This window comes from Setaria viridis, chromosome 7 (genome assembly GCF_005286985.2).
Source record: "Setaria viridis chromosome 7, Setaria_viridis_v4.0, whole genome shotgun sequence".
Classification (NCBI taxonomy): domain Eukaryota; kingdom Viridiplantae; phylum Streptophyta; class Magnoliopsida; order Poales; family Poaceae; genus Setaria; species Setaria viridis.
Genome location: NC_048269.2, coordinates 794,326 through 816,762, shown reverse-complemented (window position 1 = coordinate 816,762; position 22,437 = coordinate 794,326). Strand labels below are relative to the sequence as shown.

The following is a 22,437-nucleotide window of genomic DNA, read 5'->3' as shown; positions in this document are numbered from 1 at the left end:
TGCCTCTTCCATGCTGAACCGCTTCAACACTTTGTCAATGTAAGTATCTTGGCTTAAACCTATAAGCCTTCTCGATCTATCTCTATAGATCTTAATGCCCAGAATATATGCCGCTTCCCCTAAGTCCTTCATCGAAAAACTATTTTTCAGTGAAGTCTTTACGGACTCAAGCATAGGAATGTTATTTCCAATCAGTAATATGTCATTCACATATAAGATTAGAAATACTACAGAGCTCCCACTAACCTTCTTGTAAACACAAGACTCTTCTTCGTTCTTGGTGAAGTCAAACCCTTTGACCACTTCATCAAAACGAATGTTCCAACTCCTAAATGCTTGCTTCAATCCATAAATGGATCTCTGAAGCTTGCATACCTTTCCAGCATTTTTCGGATCGACAAAACCCTCGGGCTGTATCATATACACGTCCTCAGCTAGGTTTCCATTCAGGAAAGCTGTCTTGACATCCATCTGCCATATCTCATAATCGAAATATGCAGCTATAGCTAGAATAATCCGAATGGACTTAAGCATCACTACGGGCGAGAAGGTCTCGTCGTAGTCAACTCCTTGAACTTGTCGAAAACCTTTTGCGACAAGTCGTGCTTTATAGATGTGAACATTTCCATCCATGTCCTTTTTCTTCTTATAGATCCACTTGCACTCTATGGCTTTAACACCATCAGGCGGGTCAACCAAGTTCCAAACTTGATTTTCTCCCATGGACTCTATTTCGGATTGCATGGCACTCTGCCATTTTTCGGAGTCTGGGTCCATCATTGCTTCTGCATATGTCGCAGGCTCATCATTGTCCAACAATAATATTTCCCGCATTTCGCGGAGCCTTGCCGACCTTCGTGGTTGTGGCGGTGCTTCTCTTGCCATGGGTATCTCAACTTGTTCTGCTACGTTAGCATCACTCATTGATTCTTGCCCGATTGGCTCATCTTGAACTTCTTCAAGATGCACTATCTTTCCACTCTTTTCTCCTTTGAGAAACTCTTTCTCTAGGAAAACCCCGTTCCGAGCGACAAACACTTTGCCTTCTGATCGGTTGTAGAAATAATATCCCAAAGTTTCCTTTGGATATCCCACGAAAATGCACTTATCCGACTTGGGTGTGATCTTGTCCGACTGAAGTCGCTTGACAAACACTTCACATCCCCAAATCTTTAGAAAAGACAAACTAGGAACCTTTCCAGTCCATATCTCATATGGTGTCTTAACTACGGATTTAGATGGTACCCTATTAAGTGTGAAAGCTGCTGTTTCTAGAGCGTATCCCCAAAATGACAACGGTAGGTCCGACTGGCTCATCATTGATCGAACCATGTCTAACAAAGTTCGATTACGTCGCTCGGACACACCGTTTCTCTGAGGTGTTCCAGGCGTAAGTTGTGGAACAATTCCGCAACTCTTTAGATGATTGCTAAACTCGTGGCTCAAATACTCGCCTCCACGATCAGATCGTAAGGCCTTAATTTTCTTGCCACGCTGATTTTCAACTTCATTCTGAAATTCCTTGAACTTTTCAAAGGTTTCAGACTTGTGCCTCATCAAGTAGACATAGCCATATCTACTAAAATCATCAGTGAAAGTTATGAAGTATTGGAATCCTCCTCTAGCCGTCGTGCTCATTGGTCCGCATACATCACTATGTACGAGTTTCAACAAGTCTACTGCTCTCTCAGGAAATCCTGTGAAAGGCGTCTTGGTCATCTTGCCTAGCAAGCAAGCCTCACATGTCTCGTATGATTCAAAATCAAACGAAGTTAGAAGTCCATCAGAATGGAGCTTCTTCATGCGCTTTTCACTTATATGACCCAAACGACAATGCCACAAGTAGGTAGGACTCAAATCATTAGGCCGAGGCCTTTTAGCACTTACATTACAGACAGGTGAACCATCAAGATTTAAAACAAATAATCCATTCACAATGGGTGCAAAAGCCATAAACATATTATTTTTAGAGATCACACAACCATTGTTTTCACTCGCAAATGAATAACCATCCTTCATCAAGCATGAAGGAGATAAAATGTTTCGACTTAAACTAGGAACAAAATAACAATTATTCAACTCCATAATAAATCCTGACGGGAGGTGGAGTTGCATCGTCCCGACGGTCAAAGCAGCAACTCTTGCATTATTGCCCACGCGGAAATCAACTTCTCCTCTTTCCACGCTTCTACTTCTTATCATTCCCTGCATCGAATTGCAAATATGAGCAACCGATCCGGTATCAAATACCCAAGAATTAATAATTGTATCAGCGAGAAATATGTTGTCTATAACATTAACAACAAGCGTACCTGAGGTAGAAGTACTCTTACTTCCGCCATTCTTCAAGGAAGCTAGGTACTGCTTGCAGTTTCTCTTCCAGTGACCAAGTTCATGACAGTAAAAGCACTCTTTGTCTGGAGCAGGTCCAGTTCCAGCTTTAACCTTGGGCGGTGGGTTTGGCTTGGACGTTCCAGCCTTGCCCTTCTTCTTCCAAGAATTGCCCTTCTTCTTAAAGCTGGGCTTGTTCTGTATCGCCATCACATGGCTGGTACTAGCGCTTTTCTTGATGTCAGCCTCTGCTGTTTTAAGCATGCCACACAGCTCATTCAGACCCTTCTCCGTCCCATGCATATGGTAGTTCGAGATGAAGTTCCCATAGCTAGGCGGAAGAGACGAAAGAATGAAATCAGTGGCCAACTCTTGGCCCAGTGCGAAGCCTAGCTTCTCCAACCGTTGAGTGTAACCAACCATCTTGATTACGTGTGGTCCTACTGCAGCGCCTTCTGCTAACTTGCTCTCAACAAAGGCCTTAGACACATTGAACCTTTCAGTCCTGGCCTGTGTTTGGAACATGTCTCTAAGCGCCACGATCATATCGTGTGCCTCATGGTTTGTTTCGAACTGCATCTGCAGCTCGGGTTCCATGCAAGCAAGCATAAGGCAGCTTACTTCGAGGTTAGCATCACATGCTTTCTTGTAAGCATTCTTAGCAGCAGCGGGTGCATCATCAGCAGGTTCTTCTGGTAGTGGATTGTCTAGAACATCTTCCTTTTTCTCAGCCCTGAGAACAATTCTCAGGTTACGGATCCAATCCGAGTAGTTTGTTCCATTCAACTTGTCCTTCTCAAGGACCGAACGCAAAGCAAACGACGTGGTGGTGTTGCTAGGTGCCATTTAATCTACAACAAAAGTAATGCAAAATACACTAAGACAAACGTATCCATGATAGAGCAAATGACATTAAACTATTTTAACAGAATCTACTCCCACTAAAATCAATATCCCTCTATTGAAACTTAGTGATTCAGGATCCACAACTAACAAGTCCACTAGTGAGCTTTAGCATCACCGCTAGCAAACGAGGTAGATCGGTAAGCAACTTTTGCTAATCATATCACATATGACTCCTGTTGTTGGGTGACATCTCTATGTCTCGGCGCCCAACCTCTATGCCCCAAGGTCCTTAACTGTTAAGATAACCTTGTTAAGCAAACCAACCCTTATGCGTGTAAGTGTCCGACACAAACCCGTCTAGTCAAGGAAAACTAGTGGCACCCTAATTTCATAGACCCACCACTAATTGTACAAGACATGGGACGGTGCAAGTTTTAGTTGGGAGGGCATACTAACTTAAACTTTGTGAGGGATCGTTCTACTTCTAACATCACAGCATGCAGAAAGTAAAACAGAATAGCATTCACACAGTTGTGACACAGTATGGCCCGTTTTCATATGGTGATCTCCATCTCCATAGAACCTATTCACAGCATGCAGGTGTGTTTCGCCAAAAGGTGTAAACCGTAGGGCGCCCCCACCCCTCTATTTATAGAGGTTCCTGACGGGCCTCTGGATCCGAGGCCCATTAGCACTTCCAAACCTAATCCAACTCGGATCTGATCCGAATTGGGCTTCCAGCCCCTTAAGTGTGTGACCCTATGGGTTCGGATACGCATAGACATGGCCCGAGTACTCCTACTCGGCCCAATAGTCGGTAGCGGCCTCTAGCAAGACGTGCCAACTCCTATACGCACACGAAGATCATATCAGACGAACCATCACAACATAATATACATGCTATTCCCTTTGCCTCACGATATTTGGTCTAGCTTCAAGCCGACCGCTCTTTCTCGATCCTGTGATTCGGAATCCCTTTGTAGGTTAACTCTTAACCGTACGTAGCATGGCCATGCATTTTCGGATCCGATCACTCGAGGGGCCCAGAGATATCACTCTCAATCAGAGAGGGGCAAATCCCATCTTGATTGACCATGTCTCATAGCATGCTTCTTGACAAACCCGAAAACTACCTTTATAACTACCCTGTTACGGTGTAGCGTTTGATAGCCCCTAAGTAGGTCGATCCACATCTAGAATACATGCGACAATCTCAGGTCTAAGGACAAAGCGTATATGTTGTTTTAAAGAGAGAACTACTTCTCGTGTTGGGTCAGTCCTAACACATGTCTCCACATGTGTCCACATTATTAGTTCAACATCTCCATGTCCATGACTTGTGAAACATAGTCATCAACTAATACATGTGCTAGTCTAATATTCATGTGTGTCCTCACATGAACTCCGACTAGGGACAACTTTAGAATAACCATACAAGTAAAGAGTTTCACATACAATTCACATAATTGCAAATCAATTCAAGTAGCCTTTAATGGATATTCAATGAACACAATATACAAATCATGGATACAAATGGAATATCATCATCTCTATGATTGCCTCTAGGGCATACCTCCAATAAGGAGATCAAGAACACGGGGGTGGGAGGGGGAGGCGAACCAGATTACCTGCGCAAGAACTCAGATCCAAAGCACCTAGGAAGCAATGAAGGAGGGAGAGGATCAATACGACGTGAATCGATGAACCGAATCAATGAAAACCAGAGGAAGAGAGGGGAGGGGAGCACCTCAGATCTAGCGAAGAAGACGAATGGTGACCGATGGGGAGCGGAGGCGGCGGGGAGGGGGATATATCTGCGGTGAGTGGCGCGAAAGGGGGAGGTAACCCTAGCAAAATGGCGCGAGCTCCCGCCAGCCAACTTTTCGCCTCCCGCGTGCCCGTTGTCGCACCGCGGGAGCCATGCCCGGCGGAACGGCCGCTCCCCTCGTATCCACGGAGCCTGGCTGCGGGGGGTGTTTTGCACGCGCAGGACCTGGCTCGCGGGGTCGACCAGGCAACCAAACTAAAAGGAGGGTGCATGCGGTGAGCCTGGTTCACGCCGGTGCAGGACACCAAACACGCCCTAAGGTGTGGAGGGCAGGCCGCGCGCCAAGCACCGGAGCTGGAGCCGGCAGACCACGCCATGGCGTCCATCACCGCCACTCCAGGGTAGCTCCTGCGCAGGGGTGCGGTTACATATCACCGAAGGTGATAAAACCGCACAATTCACCTGAAGAAAAAAGAGTGCGGCCAACGACCGCCGCGGGCTAATCCATGCGCCGCCGCCACCTCCACCTCGGCTGCTCGCCCCCGCGTCGCCTCCAGCACCGTTTCCGGCAGCTCTCACCGCTGGATTCGGCGGCCGCTCCCCACCGCGTGCTTACCCGGTGGCCGCTCACCAGAGAGAGCCCACGTCCCACCCCCTGGCCAATCCCTAGCCCACCGGTTGTCAAGCCGCCACCCTCGGCCGGTGGCGTCCCCGCCGCCACGCCGTGCCGCCCCACAACCCACCTCCGTTGCCGCGCTCCTCTCCTCCCTTTTCAAGGTCGAAATCTATTGGAGCTCCCTAACAACCCCGCGTCCGAAGACCCTAGTGGCGCCGGTGGCGAGCGGAGAAAAAGGATGATGGTGACACACTATTTTTTTGTCGCGTATGCGACATATAGCCTCAGCACCTGCACAGGGATCCGATTCGCCGCCTTCATGCTCTAACCACCGCGACGTCCCTCGATCGTCCTGCTGCTGCCCCCACCTCCCGTTGCTGCCCACCTTATGCTACCTTCTACCAGCTTCCTCGCTCCACCTACGAGCTCCTCCCGAGGATAATGATGGAAAAAATAAGGAACTATTGGGAGCTACATTTTTTTTACTCCCGCTCCTCTCCTCTCAGTGGGATTTGAGGATTTTTTTTTAGAAGCTGAAGTTGGTAGAGAAGCACCTTTCCGAAGCTCTGTCAAAGGAATCTAGCTCTAAGATAAGTGGCAGTTTCCAGCGAAATTCGGGAAGTCAAATCTTGGACCACAAGTTGGTTGCTGCAGCTGACATGAGCTCACAACTTGTTCGACTACTCCCAGGACATTGCGGACGGCGTCGCTCGGTGTGGCCTCGAGGCTTCCAGGTCTCTGTCACTGTCAACCAGAACCAGCCATGGCATCCTCCGCGGCGTCAGGCGAGGAGCCGGCCCCTCTCCTCCCGGCCCTCCTCCTCTTCCGCCGCCTGGACGCCGACTTCGCCGCCGCGCTGCGCCAGCGCTTCCGCGTCCTCGACTTCTTCGCGTCGGGCGAGCCCCTCCCGGCTTTTCTCGCCGGCGCCGCGGCCTTGCCGGACCCGCCCCGCGCCGCCGTCGTCATGGGAGGCGGCGCCGTCCGCGTGGACGCCGCGCTCCTCGACGCCGTCCCGTCCCTTGGCTTCGTCTTCAGCACCGGCGCGGGCGTCGACCACATCGACCTCTGCGAGTGCGCGCGGCGCAGCGTCGCCGTTGCCAACTCCGGCACGGTCTACTCCGCCGACGTCGCCGACCACGCCGTCGGCATGCTCATCGACGTGCTGAGGCGCGTCTCGGCGGCCGAGCGCTTCGTCCGCAGCGGCCTCTGGCCGGCGCAGGGGGACTTCCCCCTCGGCACCAAGGTCCGGATCTTTTCTTGACTGGAGTCATACTTTATTTATTAGCGTCTTGAACTGATCTTTTCATTTCTTTATAATCAAGTGGTACAAAATTTGAAGAGATCTGCACACCCACCCTGGAATATTTTGGGTTCAAATGTTTGACAGAACGCCGGAACTAGTATCAAGAACTTGTTTATCATGAAAGGATGAAGATTTATATAGTTGGATTGACCTTTAGATTGGTTACACTCTTGAATTAACCGGCTTGATATCACAGCAGGATCCTTTAGACATTTTATACCATCCAGTGCCGCTGATTCAAGTTCGTGTGAAGCTTTAACCTTATGGAGTTCATGTAGTGTTCTCAACTTCCAGTCCAATAACCCTACAATAATACATTCTTACTTTGATGCTTTCAGCTAGGTGGCAAGCGTGTTGGCATCATTGGATTAGGGAACATCGGTTCCCTGATTGCAAAGAGGCTTGAAGCATTTGGCTGTATCATCCACTACAACTCTAGAAGATCGAGGGATTCAGTCCCCTACAAATACTTCTTTAACGTTCACGATCTCGCTTCAGAATCAGATGTGCTTGTTGTGGCATGTGCATTGAATAAGGACACACGGCACATTGTCAACAAGGATGTTCTAGAGGCCCTGGGAAAGGATGGGATCATCATAAACATCGGTCGAGGAGCAAACATTGATGAGGCAGAGTTGGTCAGGGCGCTGAAAGAGGGAAGGATTGCAGGAGCTGGCCTTGATGTCTTTGAGAATGAACCCAAGGTGCCAGCAGAGCTCTTCTCCATGGACAATGTGGTAATGACGTCCCATGTTGCAGTTTTCACATCAGAGTCCAGGTCTGACTTGTGTGACACCACAATCGGTAACCTTGAAGCCTTCTTCTCCGGGAAGCCGTTGCTCACGCAGGTGCTTCCCTGGTAAGTAAGGTCACATTGCAAGAAATGAAAAAAGCATACCCCATGCGAGAGTGTTGTCTTCTTTGTGGTGACAGTTTTTCTTGAAGGCAGTAAGGATCCTATTTAATAAAGTAAATTATTTCACACATCATCTGTTCATCACACGAATTATTTCTAGCTCATAAAATTCTTTTTGTTTCAATTGTACTAACTTGAGCTTGGGTAACGTTGTAGATTAATAGTTTCCTTTTACAAAAAAGAAGAAATTGTGGATGTAATAGGTATCTTGGAAGGAAGATGGCTCAGAAACAGCTAACCCCATTGCCTGTAGATGCAGTCCAGTTAATATAGGTGTTGATCAATAGTCAGATCTGGATAATGATCCAAGAACTCCTTTTTAAGGTAACTAAGGATTCTGGATGCATGGTATACTACTGGCAAGGGAGTGTATGTCTCAGTTGATGTGGACTGCCTTGACCCGGCATTTGCTCCAGAATCGTATCGCAGGTGCTGCCCTGAAAAGGCAGGTCGTATCGCAGGTCAGTCGATCAGTCCAACTATTGGACGGTGAATGCTTCATTTTTCACCAATATATTTATTTTCTCCGATCTAGATGATTACAGGTAGTTTTAGTCACCATTTGGGCTGTTGTAAAGTGTACTCTGAAAATATATCTTTTCATTTACAGTAAAAAAAAAAGGTGCATACAAAATAGTTCCTTTTAAGATGGAACCGATACGCATGCTGAAAAGCTGAATAGTAGTACAAAGTTACTGCACTGCATCTGAAAAATGTATCGCTTTACTACCTTGTCTCATGAAGATATTCTGTAAAACACCACTCTAGTTATAATGACACGCTAAAGAGTGTGCTTTCCATTTTATACTATTTCATTTTTGCATTTTTACTGTTTTCAGCCCATGCAAAATGTCTCAAAAGCCATCTACAGCAATGTATTCAAAAGAATGTGCGTGCCCAGCAATGTAATTTTTGTGATTTGATATTTTAGCAGTTGATGGCCAGCAGAATTTCGATCTTTGCCTAACCTTGGGATAGTGTTCACAAATTTTGGATGATATGCTATCTACATTTCAGAGTATATCAGCACTACAGGTGTACTTACTTGCTCTTTGATGTGCCTTCTATTAATCTGCCCATGATTTATCTGCTATCTAAGAAAGAATATGAATGAATTCTCTGAAAAAAACATTAATTGACGGAAAATTGGTTGTGATACCCTTCTTTAATAGTTTCTATAGTGAATACAAAATAGATAATTCTTTGAAGATGTTTGTATGCTCAACAGGAATTTTGTAAGAATCCAAAGAGATAAGAAATTTTGTAGGAATCTCCATGCAAGAAACAGAGGAAACTTCATAAGAATCTCCTTGCAAAAAGCAGAGGAAATTTGTGACTATCTCATTTTCAATCCAATGGTGTAAGTCTACTATGATATGAGTTGAATTTTTAGGTTGCTGAACAGATGATAATACTTACATGACCTAATGTTCATCTCATCTATTTGCACGCAAAGTGAAGTAGCAGAATGATTTATAGATTTTTCATCTAGTACTTCACTTTTCGTGCAATCAGTCATGAGTAATGAAGGTAACCTTTTTCCTTCTAGCCTGAGCTGTGTTTCTCCATTCACAAATGGTGCCATATTTCTCTGATATTTGTTATTTTCCGAAAATGGTGTATCAGATTTTGCTCGTTACAGGCTTGCAGATCATTAGCAACTCTTGTAGGTACGTAGGTGTTCAGTGTGTCCTCTTGCATATGGGAGATTAGCATGCTATGTTGATGATGGTGCAATAATTCTCTTAAAACTTAAGGTTTGAAATTTACTCCCTGCGTCCCAATTGCTATTTGTTTTGGCTTTTATAGGTGCATAGCTTTTGATACGCATTTTGATTGATATTATGTTTAGATACATAGAAAAAATCATGTACCTAAAAAAGCTAAAATGAATAGAATTCTGGGGCGGAGGGAGCATCTGTTATTAATGACAGAAAGATGTTGAAATTCATGTTAATATGTATTTATCAGGTTTTACTTAGAAGTAGAAATGCGTCGAGCCTTTGACAGGTTATTTAAGTCTATCGAGCTAGTGTTGTTCTTCATCAAAACTCTAAAGATATGTTAAGAGCCACTAGAGCACGAAACCCTCGTGTTTTCCATGTCAACAACTGGTAGGTGAGAAGTCGTCGTCTCCTCTGATTTTCTGGTAACACTCTTCTATTTTCTCTAACCTTTTGATATACACTTATTTTACTGTACTGTGGCATATACAATTCTAAAACAAGAGTTATCGTTTATATTAAAAAACAGGCGAAAACCAGACTACATGCTATGTAATACAACAACCCAAAAAGGTCGGCCACGGAGTAGTTATTAAATAAAGTCACAGAAAATAATGGTTTTTGGTGGCCTGTACACATCATCATCACGGAAACAAAAAAGTGCTTGCCAGGAAACTTAAAGAGGTTCGCGGCATCCAATTAATCCATGCTTATAGTCTACATCTTTCTCTCTCTATTTTTTTTCCTCTTCTTTTCGGAATATAGTCCGTGTCTCATTTCGCAAAATTAATTTTACTCCATCTATTACGAAGACGATTATAGAGACAGCACTTTCGAACGGAAGAGAAGATACTATTCTGTAGCGCCCGCCCGCCCGTGATTATGCAAATTATGCAGCCCGGCAGTCAGCACTCCGCTGCTCTGGAAAAAGAGAAAAATCATTGTATATTATCCTCCACGGAGCAACTGGCCTCAAAATAATCTCACACGACCACGTGGTTAGTAGTTTGACACAGAATAGAGAAATTGATTTTTTTTATTTAATTGTCTCTTCACCCATGCACACTTGGGGTTAAACTCGGCGCAAATCCACGGGTCTCACTTAGCTATACAAAGGTCTTCTAGGTGGATTTGAGGGAAAAAAACAAGATGACAAAATTGTTAGCCTACTTGTATTGGTTTGAATAATTGGCATGTTAATCGATTTAGATTTGTTGGAGGGATTCAAGTGGAAGTAGACCTGATTATAAGCCGCACTAAACCAAAAAACACAATGAGCCCGACGTGTTGAAAATTCAGGCTCGAGCCCTACAATGATACTAGGTCTTTTGGATCAGGCTTATAGTATTTCCCAAATGCTTTTGGATTTTCTTGGGTTTTCACACTTAACTTACGGGCATAAGCCGGCCTGGTAAATGCAAGGTGCTGATAATCTTTGGCCAGGTAAATGCAAGCCTGCTCGATGCATTGGTCTGGTCAGATAAGTGGGATGAAAAAATTCCACCATTTGTTAAGGATAAAATGGTTTTACAAGAATAAAACACATACAGGTTATAAGTGTGATACAGGCATAAATAAGTAGCACAACAAGAACTCAAGAAGGAACCAAATGAGGAAAATCAATACACTTGGAAGTATTGTGTGACTTTCACAAGCCGCATCACCCAGAAAACTTGCGAGTAAAGGGGTCATGTATCGTTACCACTAGACGCGTAGCGTAGCGGAAGAAAAGTTGGAGCAGAGCCGATCCAACGTAGTTGCGCGTCGGTGTAGAGGAAGTAGTCGATCTCGTCCCACGAACCGATCTCCACGTCCTCGTCTTAGCAGCAATCTCGCGCCGCCGTAGCCAATCAGCACAGCAGCAACGCCTCCACAGAGTCCACACGTGCAAGGATGGAATGTCGTGTGCCGATGTGCTAGCACCGCGTGCCCGGCTAGGGTTTCAGGTGTAAGTCGAGTGGGGAAGGGCGGCTAGGGTTTGGGCCAGATGGGTGGTGGCGCCCCCAGCCCCCTCCACATATATATAGAGCGTGCTAATGGGCTTTCACCTTGTAGGCCCATTAGTACCATAATCGCTCATGGATCAATATCCTTTGGGTCTTTAATCTGAATTGTTATGATTGCCTCTTGAGTATATCACATACAATCTCCCACTTGCACTAGAGACAATCGCAAGTTTTCAACATTCCAACCCCTGTGACCGGAAACCGTTTCTGAACCACAAGTCATCAGCGGTACCTAGCAGGACACTGACTTCCAAATGTACATAAAGATCTTATTGACCAAACCTAGGTACATTCATTTACATACTAATCCCACCGCCACACGATACCAGTCAAGCTCAAGGAGAGATTGTAAGGAATCGCTGATTGTAGCCTAAGGGGGAGGGGGTGAATTAGGCAACTTAAAATCCTTAACTTTTGGCTTCCACTATTTGCTTCAAAACATAAACTAGATCATGCTATCTAGATGTGCAATCTATGGTTGATCTAGTGATTCTTCCCACCCAAAACAAGTTTTGCAACCTAAAGTCAATCCTAGTAAGATACTACTCCAGAAAGTAAAGCACCCAAGTTGCAAGTATGAAATGCGGAAACGTAAAGGAGTGGGTTAGGAAGAATGCAATCTCGGCACGATGATTTATTCCGTGGTATCGGTAGGCAAATGCCACCCCTAGTCCACATTGGAGCTCCACCAAGGATATGCTCCTGGTCACCAAGTCTCTCCTGGTCAAGGTTTTGGACTCACCACAAAGGCTTGTGCCAAGCCGGATGAAAAGTTTGCCACTAAGGCAAGGCTCACCACTCCCTCTCCTCCCATCACCTTGACACCGTATCACTACGGAGCTTCTCCATGAAGGAGGGGATCTCCTAGTCCCCCGTACACGATTGTCGATGCCGTTCCACACCAAGCCGAAGGGTCGAAGACTTACCAGCGAGCCACCAAGGCTCCAAGACGCTGGCACACCTTGTACACTTGTGGTTCACTCCTTGAACTGATCACAAGGCAGACACACCATGCACTCTCTCCTCTCTAGGCATATCCTAGCATTAATCACTCTTCTAAGCTTGTGCTAAGCTCACTTATGCACTTTTGGTGGCTTAGATGTTCTTGATGTGTCTTGCACTCCAGTGGACTCCTACACACTCCAACAACTTCAAATGGACGAGTGAAGGGGGTATAAATAGCCCAAGGCATCAAAGAGATGTTGCTGCAACAGCTAGTTAAAGTGTACCATTGGATGTTCCGATGGTATGTATTTTTAGCATGGGAATAAGTGGTGCTACCGTATGCTGCTCCGTATTTTGACCATTACTCCCAACTCCAAACTTCGATTTCGATGAACTTGTACTTGCCGGAAAGCTTATAAAATTCTACACAAGATTCTCAAAAAATCCAGACCATCAATCACTTTTTGAGCACCATCGGACCTTCTGGTCACCACGTCGCTACTCTTCATATTTTGGTCATAACTTTTTACTCTGAACTCTATTTTTGATGGTCTTGTACTTGTTAGAAAGATTATGAAATTCTACAAAATATTCTCAAAAAAATCTAGACCTTTTGATCAACTTTTACCATTGATGAATGACCTAAAAATCCGACGCATACAATTTTGAGCGTCGGACCTTCCGGTGCCCCCCTTACCCATTTGTCAACCTCTCTAGAGATTTTGACAAAGTAAATATGCAAACTCTGATGGTAGCATCGGATGATCCGGTGCATGCCCTTTTATGTTCATCAAATCATCCGTTGAGTGTATTTTTGTAAGCACCGGATGTTCTTCTGCTTTGTTTGCTGGTACCGTCGAAACTTCCTGTGCCCATTTTTCAGCACATCTTATTTTGGGCATAACTTTCTACTCCGGAGTCCGATTTTAATAATCTTGGACTCTATGGAAATCTTATGAAGTATTATACATGATTCTGTAAAAATCCAAGCCATTTGATCAACCCAAAAATAATTATTAATGGGACAAGTCCAATTTATTCCTCTCCTTGTCTCGGCTTTGGTATCTTTCTTTGTGATGCATGCATGGAACCTATGAAACCCTGAAAGTGCTCATTCATGATACACATGTTAGTCTTAATGACTATATTATCATTCAATCACTAAAATCATAGTCATGGCCTAGAGGGCCATTTTTCTTACAGAGATATGTGCCACCCTTGTGATAGCTCGACCATTCACTCGATCAAATAGTGGATTCAATTCATGACTAACCTTTAGTTATTGTGATTAACTCCTTAAACATATTGGCATGGCCATGCACTTCCTAATCCAACTATCTCAAGGGGCCCAGAGATATCTCTTCTGTTATTAGGGGGGCAGATTCCATCTTGATCCGCTCACATTCCATTCCATGTTTCATGATAGACCCGAAGACTACTTTTATAATTATTTACGGAGTAGCGTTTGGAAGTCCCAAAGTGCACCACTACACATAGTGAGAAACAATGGCAATCTTAGGTCTAAGGATCTAGCAAGTGTACCACTCGAGACCAATTGATGGTACAGATAGAATAACAATCCCGGTAGTGTCTCAGGGTGGGTCAATCCAACACCATGTTCACTAACATGTGTTCACATTATTAATCTGATATCTCCATATCTATGATCCGTGAAACATGATCATATTAATACATGTGCCATTCTGTGTAATTATTGTCCCACATAATGATATAGACTAGGGATCATTTAGAATAACATCATAATCAACAAAGAGTTCCACGAACCAAGTCACATACTTGTTCATCAATATAAATAATAGTTACTCAAGGAACAAATAACACTTTATTCAATGGTACATAAACATAGTCATGACTCAAATCTCCCACACACACTAGGATCACTGATGTAAGTATCTAATACCCATAGATCTGGTGTACGCCTCATGCTTTGGTTGTGGAAGAGGCTTGGTCAATGGATCAGCAACATTCAAATCTGTGTGCACCTTGCAAATCCTCACATTACCTCGATCAATGATCTCACGGATGAGGTGATAGCGCCGCAGTATATGTTTGGACTTTTGGTATGACCTAGGCACCTTTGCTTGTGCAATAGCTCCGCTATTATCACAATAGAGATCCATTGGACTGGACGCACTAGGAACAACACCCAACTCAGAAACAAACTTTGTGATCCAAACAACTTCCTTTGCAGCTTCAGAAGCCGCAATATACTCAGCCTCCATCTTCGAATCAGCTACCATCTCTTGCTTGGAATTTTTCCATCTCACTACCCCTCCATTGAGGCAGAAAAACAAACCACTGTGATTTGGAATCATCCTTATCTGTTTGGAAGCTAGCATCAGTGTAAAATGTTACAACAAGTTCTTCTTCATCTCCAAACACTAGGAACACATCCTTAGTTCATTTGAAGTACTTGAGAATGCTCTTTACAACTGTCCAATGAGTCTCACCATAATTTGATTGATACTTGCTCGTAACACTTAGAGCATAGGAGACATTTGGGCGCGTGCATAGCATGGCATACATGATGGATCCAATGGCCAAAGCATAAGGAATCGCTCTCATCCTCTCTTGCTCTGATCCTTGCTAAGAGTAATGCCATGTGACATTGCAAGAAACCTTTCTTAGAATCTTGCATATTGAACCGATGCAATATCTTGTCAATGTACGTGTCTTGGCTTAATCCAATTATTCTTTTTGATCTATCCCTATAGATCTTTATGCTCAAAATATATGCTGCCTCTCCTAAGTCTTTCATTGAGAAACTCTTTCTTAATGAAGATTTAACAGCCTCAAGCATTGAAACATCATTTCCAATTAGCAATATGTCATCTACATATAGGATCAGAAAAACAAGTGCGCTCCCACTAACCTTTTTGTAAATACAAGGTTCTTCTCCGTTCTTGATGAAATCAAACCCTTTGACCACTTCATCAAAATGAAGATTCCAACTCTGAGATGCTTGCATCAATCCATAAATGGACTTTTGAAGTTTGCATAACTTCTTAGTATTTTTAGGATCGACAAAACCCTAAGGCAGTGTCATGTACTCATCCTCACTTAGGTTTCCATTAAGAAAAGCCATTTTGACATCCATTTTCCATATCTCATAATCCAAATATGCAACAATTGCTAAGAGAATTCGAACAGACTTTAGCATTGCGACGGTCAAAAATGTTTCATCATAATCAACAACTTGAATTTGTTTGAAACCTGTAGCCACCAATTGTGCCTTATAGACGTGAACATTTCCATCCATGTCTATCTTTTTCTTAAAGACCCATTTGCAATCGATAGGTCTCACACCATCGATCGGATCAACCAAGTTCCAAACTTGATTGCCATGCATGGATTCTATCTCAGATTCCATGGCTCCAAGCTATTTTTTAGAGTCGAGTCCGATCATTGCTTCATTGTAGGTCATGGGCTCAAAATTGTCCAACAATAATATGTCACGCTGCTCCGTAGTTAGGAGTGTCAACTTTTGAGGTGCGCGACGTGCCTTTGTAGACGTCCGTGGGGTTGGTGCTTCAACAACAGGTTCAGGTTGCACAACATCTTGTACATACCGTGTAGGTTCAGTGGGTGCTGAAATGTTTTCAGGTGTTTCTTGAATTTCATCAAGTTGCACCTTGCTCCCACTAACTCCTTTTGAGAGAAACTCTTTCTCCAAGAAGACACGCGAGCGACAAACACTTTGTCTTCCGCTTTATTATAAAAATAATATCCTTTAGTTTCCCTAGGATACCCTACAAATAAGCATTTGTCTAATTTTGGAGTGAGTTTGTCTGACATCAAACGTTTGACATAAAACTCACATCCCCAAACTTTGAGGAAAGACAATCCAGGACGTTTCCTGGTCCGCATCTCATATGGTGTCTTCTCAATAGATTTAGTTGGAACCCTGTTAAGTGTAAACGCAGCAATTTCTAGAGCATGACCACCAAAGGACAGTGGAAGATCAGTTTGGCTCATCATCGACCTAACCATGTCTAACAAGGTTTGGTTCCTCCGCTCAGAGACCCCATTTCATTGAGGCGTTCTAGGTGGTGTCAACTGTGAAACAATTCCACATTGTTTTAGATGATCACCAAATTCATGGCTCAAATATTCACGTCCACGATCAGGTTGCAAAAATTTAATTATCTTGCCTAGTTGATTCTGTACTTCATTCTAAAATTCTTTGAACTTTTCAAACGATTCAGACTTATGCCTCATTAGATAGATATACCCATATCTACTAAAGTCATCAGTAAAAGTGATGAAGTACTGAAAAAACCTCTGGCTACAAAGCTCATTGGTCGACATACATCAGTATGTACAAGTCCCAACAAGTCACTTGCCCTCTCACTTTGACTAGTGAAAGGCGCTTTAGTCATTTTTCCAAGGAAACAAGACTCGCACGTGTCAAGTGATTCAAAATCAAATGAGCTCAACAAACCATTTGTATGGAATTTTTCAATGTGTTTCTCATTTATATGACCTAAGCGACAATGCCAAATAAAAGTGGGATTCAAATCATTTGGTTGAGTCCTTTTTGTATTAATGTGTTGACGCCAGATTTCGTCGCAAGCAAAATCGGCGTCAGGAGAAGAAGAAATGGGAAGGTACAGTAGAATACAGGGGTGACAGGTGGAAATTGGCCGAAGTGCGCTACAGTTAGAGATCGGTTGGTTGGTGCTACAGTCCAGGATCGGCTGATGCTACAGTACAGGATCGGCCGATGGATCTTTAGGAATTCTGCCTCGCTTAACCCTTGGGGTTTGGATCGGACGCGCCAGGTTCCCGATCGGTTACCCTTTGCCAATAAGGAATCGGCCGATTAGGAGGTTGGAGTAATTGGGCCGGTATGGGCTTGGAAGGGAGCAGGAAGATGAAGAGGAAATCAGCCCATAAAGTGTATAATAACCAACCTAGTACGAATCGTACCTGTAAATATTCGTTTTCTATTTGAATTAGGGATAGAGTTCTAGTCAGATAAGGAGTCGTCTGTACGGGGCTATAAATAGCTACCTTTGTAGATCTGTAATCATCAACAAACTCAATACAACAAGTTACTATTTCCTCGTACTTACTTTCAAGCAGGCGACTTCGCCAAATACTTTCTTCTTTTTCACGAGTTCGTACGGGTTGGCGGGGCTGCATCAACTTGACCTCCGGCCGATCTTGTAAGTTCCGTTTACCGAGTAAATTCTAAGCTTTAACTTCGGGCGCATCGCTGTTGTTTCATTTAGATTTATTCACTAGTTATCGATATTTACTAGAATCATAGGTTTAACCTGTTTTTCTAGTTTTATCACCAGTTATCCAGCTAGGAATCGGCAGTTTCGGCTTTCCTTATATTTTGCTATTTAATTTACTTATTTTACACATAGCCGATTAGATCTATTCCTGGTGTTGTTGCTATAGCATTGTGTTGATTACTCCAGTAGTTTTTTGTCTACACTGCTACAGTAATTGGCTGCTTCATAGCCGATTTCTTTATTACGGCAAATCGGCCGATTCGCTGATAAGCTCTCTCGAGATCGGAAATTTAGCCGATCGTGACTTCTGGATCTGACACGTATTCTTCCTTGCCAATCAACAGGTCAGATTGGCTGGCACGCCGTGCGAACCGCACCAGGGCAATCACCCGAACAGGAGTTAAGAAGATTCTCCCGGGTCGTGTGTCAGACGCTGGGGATTCGGTTGACCGATTTCTAGCGCCAACACACTTTTGGCACGCCCGGTGGGACCTATACAACCGCCACCATGTCGAAAGCTGCTGAAGTCTCTGAAGATAACGTCATCGAAGTGACGGAAGCAGATCTCAGGGACGATCAGAAGGAAGAACTGGAGAAGCATACGGCACAATTCCGGAAGGCTTGCCTGCAATCTTTCAGTCGCACCAGAAGCGGGGAGACTATCAAAAAGTCTCCGTTTCCAACTCCCCGCCAGATCACAATCACCGAGGACAAGGACAAGATGGCCGAGATGGTCCAACAGTCCGTTTATCACGCCTTCATTGATCAATCCCCGGTGCTTGCAAATACGGTATACGATGCCGTCATCAGCTCCTTCGCTAGCGGAGTACCTCAAGGATACAAGGGACCGGCATATACTCAGCCGATTCCACCAAACAAGGGTTATTCGGTTTCTCAGCCGATCCAATTTCCTGTTGGGGGTTCAGGCGCTTCCTCATCATCAATTCCTATGGGGTATAATGGTACACAACACATTCAGCCACACCCCGTCCAGCTGTCCTCTACGCCGTTCCCTCCAGTTAGCCTAGGGCCTTGGGGGGCACCATCAGCTACGGGCGTTCAGGATCAATCAGCCAGTCAGGGAAGTCCCCAATTCCAGGCATCTTTTCAAGCAGCCACTCGACCAACCATGCCGCCGTATCAGCCTGTCGCACCAGAGATGAGCAAAGCAGCGGAGCTCGTTCTATACGATGAGACGAGTGGCTCATTCAAACAGCCGACCCTGAATACACAGCCGACTTTCACTCAGATGCCACATACTTTCACTCAGCATCAAGCCGTTTTGCCTCCGATATACCAGCACGTGCCAGTTCCCCAGCCGACAGTTTACCAGCAACAGCCGGACTGGTCGGCACGTATAGCAGAAGTGATTCAGGAACAATTCGGCTTGAAGCCGAAGGTACAGACTTACACTTACAGGACACCGTACCCGTCTACATACGACCTACTACCGTTTCCCCATCGGTATAAAGTTCCTGACTTCACCAAGTTCTCGGGGATGAATGACACTTCAACCGTGGAACACGTGAATAGATTCATCATCCAATGCGGGGAGGCAGCTACGCAAGATGCTCTACGGGTACGGCTATTCTCATCATCCTTGTCTGGGTCGGTCTTCCAATGGTTCACAACTTTACCGCCCAACTCGATTATTACATGGGCCGATTTGGAGAGACAGTTTCATAAATACTTCTACACCGGGGTGCATGAGATGAAGCTGTCCGATTTGACCAGCCTCAAGCAGAGAAGCGATGAGCCGATATCCTCATATATACAGAGGTTTCGGGAGATCAGGAACAAATGCTACTCTTTGGCTCTAAACGACGCACAGCTGGCTGATATAGCCTTTCAAGGTCTCCTGCCCCACATCAAAGAAAAATACGCCTCGCAGGAGTTTGAGAGCTTAAGCCAAATTGTCCACCGATTGTCTGGACAGGAGGTACGTTCTTTCGATCCACGGAGGAACTTCCAGAAGAAGGTCGCATTCCTAGAAGAGGTTGAAGCTGAAGAAGACGCAGAAGTCGGTCTTGCGGAATGGGTTAAGGGAAAGAAGCCGATTTCATGCCCGTTCGGCAAGAAGGAGCCAGAAACTTTCAGCTTTGACACGTCAAAAGCTGATAAAATTTTCGACCTTCTCCTCCAGGAAGGACAGATCAAGCTCTCGCCATATCATACGATACCTTCTGCTGAACAACTAAAAAAGATGAAATATTGCAAGTGGCACAACGCTACATCCCATGACACTAATGAGTGCAAAATCTTCCGGCAGCAGATACAGTCGGCCATTGAGCAGGGCAGACTTAAATTTGATGTGCCAACAAAATCAGCCAAGCCGATGAAGATCGACCAGCACCCCTTCCCCACCAACATGGTTGACACAGGGAAGAACTCGCTCCAAACAAAGGTGCTAACGTCCGAATCGGCTAAAAAGAGTGGTGCCGTAGACCCCAAAAATCAAGCGACGCCTGAAGACGTCAAGGGGAAGCGGCGGATGGAGGACGATGATGGCGAATCAGGTGAGCCACGCATTACTTCCCAATTCCTGCTCCAAAAGTATCAGCGCCAACATGAACATTCAAGATCCCGGGAAGAAGCGATGCGGCGACACGAAGATCACTGGAGGTGCCCGTTCTTCATCCATTGTTGGGAGAGCAACCTCAGGCTACCTTCGGCCGATAATTGCCCGGAATGCAACGGCCCATATCGTAACAATCGGCCATTCAACAGGTCTTGCTCCAGAGACGGAAGACCAGAACCGATCAGCAGGAACTGGCGCGACCGAGATGACCGGAGCCCTCCCGTGCGTGATCGGCTGGGGGGCAGAAGTGACCGATATGACCGGTCGGAAGACAGATGCCATGACAGGCCGGGGGGCAGGTTTGATCTACATGACCAATCAGAAAACAGGGCCAACGTTCATAGTCGGCTTGAAGAGATGGCCGATGCTCGGGTGACAGACGAAAACCCCTTAGGACGTGAGCCGGAATGGGAACGTGCCAGGCCAAGAACCAAACCAGTAAACCCCAGGTGGTGTCCCGACGGATTGACCAAAAGTCAAAAACGAAGGATCCAACGTCTCCGCCAGTGGGAACAGCAGGAGGAAGAACAACAGTGCGCGTCGGACAAGAGGGAAGGCAGGTCTCGGGTATGGCGCCCCAAAAGAAACGACAGAGGAGGCGACGAATCGGCAGCAGATATCGGTATGGTTTTCATACTGCCGATGGAATTTATGACTCCTGCCGACCGACAGGATGTGTCGGCAATAGAAGAACAGATGGCACAATTGGCTTTGGAGCCAATGATAGCCACGTTCGAGAAGCCCGAAGACGACAGACGGCAACACCTGAAAGCGTTGTTCCTCAAAGGGCACGTCAACGGCCGCCCCCTCACCAGATTAATGGTAGATGGAGGAGCCGCAGTCAACATCATGCCATATGCCGTGCTCCGGAAGCTTGGGAAAAGCGATGATGACTTGACCAGGACAAACATGATGCTCAAAGACTTCGAGGGCAACGTATCCCCCGCTCGCGGTGCCCTCTGCGTCGACCTCACCATCGGCAGTAAGACCCTCCCCACTACTTTCTTTATTATTAATGGCAAGGGGTCCTACAACATGCTACTCGGCCGGGATTGGATACACGCAAATTGCTGCATCCCATCAACAATGCATCAATGTCTCGTACAATGGGTCGGCGACAACATCGAGGTAGTCAATGCCGATTCCGCATACAGCATCGCGGCAGCCGACACGAAGCAGTGGAGCTGCGAAACTGTCAAGTGCATATCCGGTAGAGTATGGGATACCGACTTCTTGAAGGTGTCCGATTTTGGCCTACAGCCGATCCGAGCAGTCGGCTCCGAAGACTCAGATTAAATGGATCAGTACGCCCGAGAAGATGGGAAGCTAGGGCACGGGTTCACGTCGGCCGATTCGTTGGAGATGATAGATCTAGGCGATGGCACCAAACCAAGGCCGACTTATATTAGTGCAAATTTAGACTCGGAATACAAATGTAAACTGACAAATTTGTTAAGAGAATTTAAGGATTGTTTTGCTTGGGAGTATCATGAGATGCCCGGTTTAGATCGATCTATTGTTGAACATCGGCTACCCATAAAACCAGGGTATCGGCCGTACCAACAGCCTGCACGGCGGTGCAATCCTAAAATTCTACCAAACATAAAAGCCGAAATAACTCGGCTAATCGAAGCAAAATTTATTCGGCAATGCCGTTATGCCGAGTGGATCTCCAACATTGTACCAGTGTACAAGAAGAACGGAAAACTACGCGTGTGCGTTGATTTCAGGAATCTTAATCAGGCCACACCGATGGACGGGTACCCCATGCCAACGGCCGATGTGCTGATAGACGCTGCCGCGGGACACAAGATTATTAGCTTCATGGACGGAAACGCTGGGTACAATCAAATACTTATGGCCGAAGAGGACATACCCAAAATGGCCTTCAGATGCCCAGGCCACCTTGGTTTATTCGAGTGGGTGGTGATGACTTTTGGCTTGAAAAACGCCGGCGCCACATATCAGAGAGCCATGAACTACATATTTCACAAACTCATCGGCATACTGGTAGAAATCTACATCGACGACATCGTAGTCAAGTCCAAAGGACATGAAGAGCATCTGGCCGATTGGCGAAAAGTGCTGGAATGCACTAAGAAACATGGGCTGAAGATGAACCCGAATAAATGTGCCTTCG

The 22,437-nt window shown here is 45.4% G+C and overlaps 1 protein-coding gene across 1 annotated transcript; it reads left to right on the top strand.

The window, feature by feature from the left end:
* The first annotated feature begins 6,185 nt into the window (after positions 1-6,185).
* Positions 6,186-7,848, top strand: LOC117862461 (glyoxylate/hydroxypyruvate reductase HPR3). The gene is made up of 2 exons (XM_034745942.2): positions 6,186-6,804; positions 7,203-7,848. The coding sequence occupies exons 1-2, from the start codon at positions 6,325-6,327 to the stop codon at positions 7,725-7,727; spliced, it is 1,005 nt and encodes a 334-aa protein (XP_034601833.1). The 5' UTR covers positions 6,186-6,324; the 3' UTR covers positions 7,728-7,848.
* Positions 7,849-22,437: the final 14,589 nt, after the last annotated feature.

Coding starts and splice junctions, on each gene's coding strand:
- LOC117862461 (XM_034745942.2), top strand. CDS start 6,325: ATGGCATCCTCCGCGGCGTCAGGCGAGGAGCCGGCCCCTCTCCTCCCG. Junction 6,805..7,202: donor ACTTCCCCCTCGGCACCAAG/GTCCGGATCTTT, acceptor TGATGCTTTCAG/CTAGGTGGCAAGCGTGTTGG.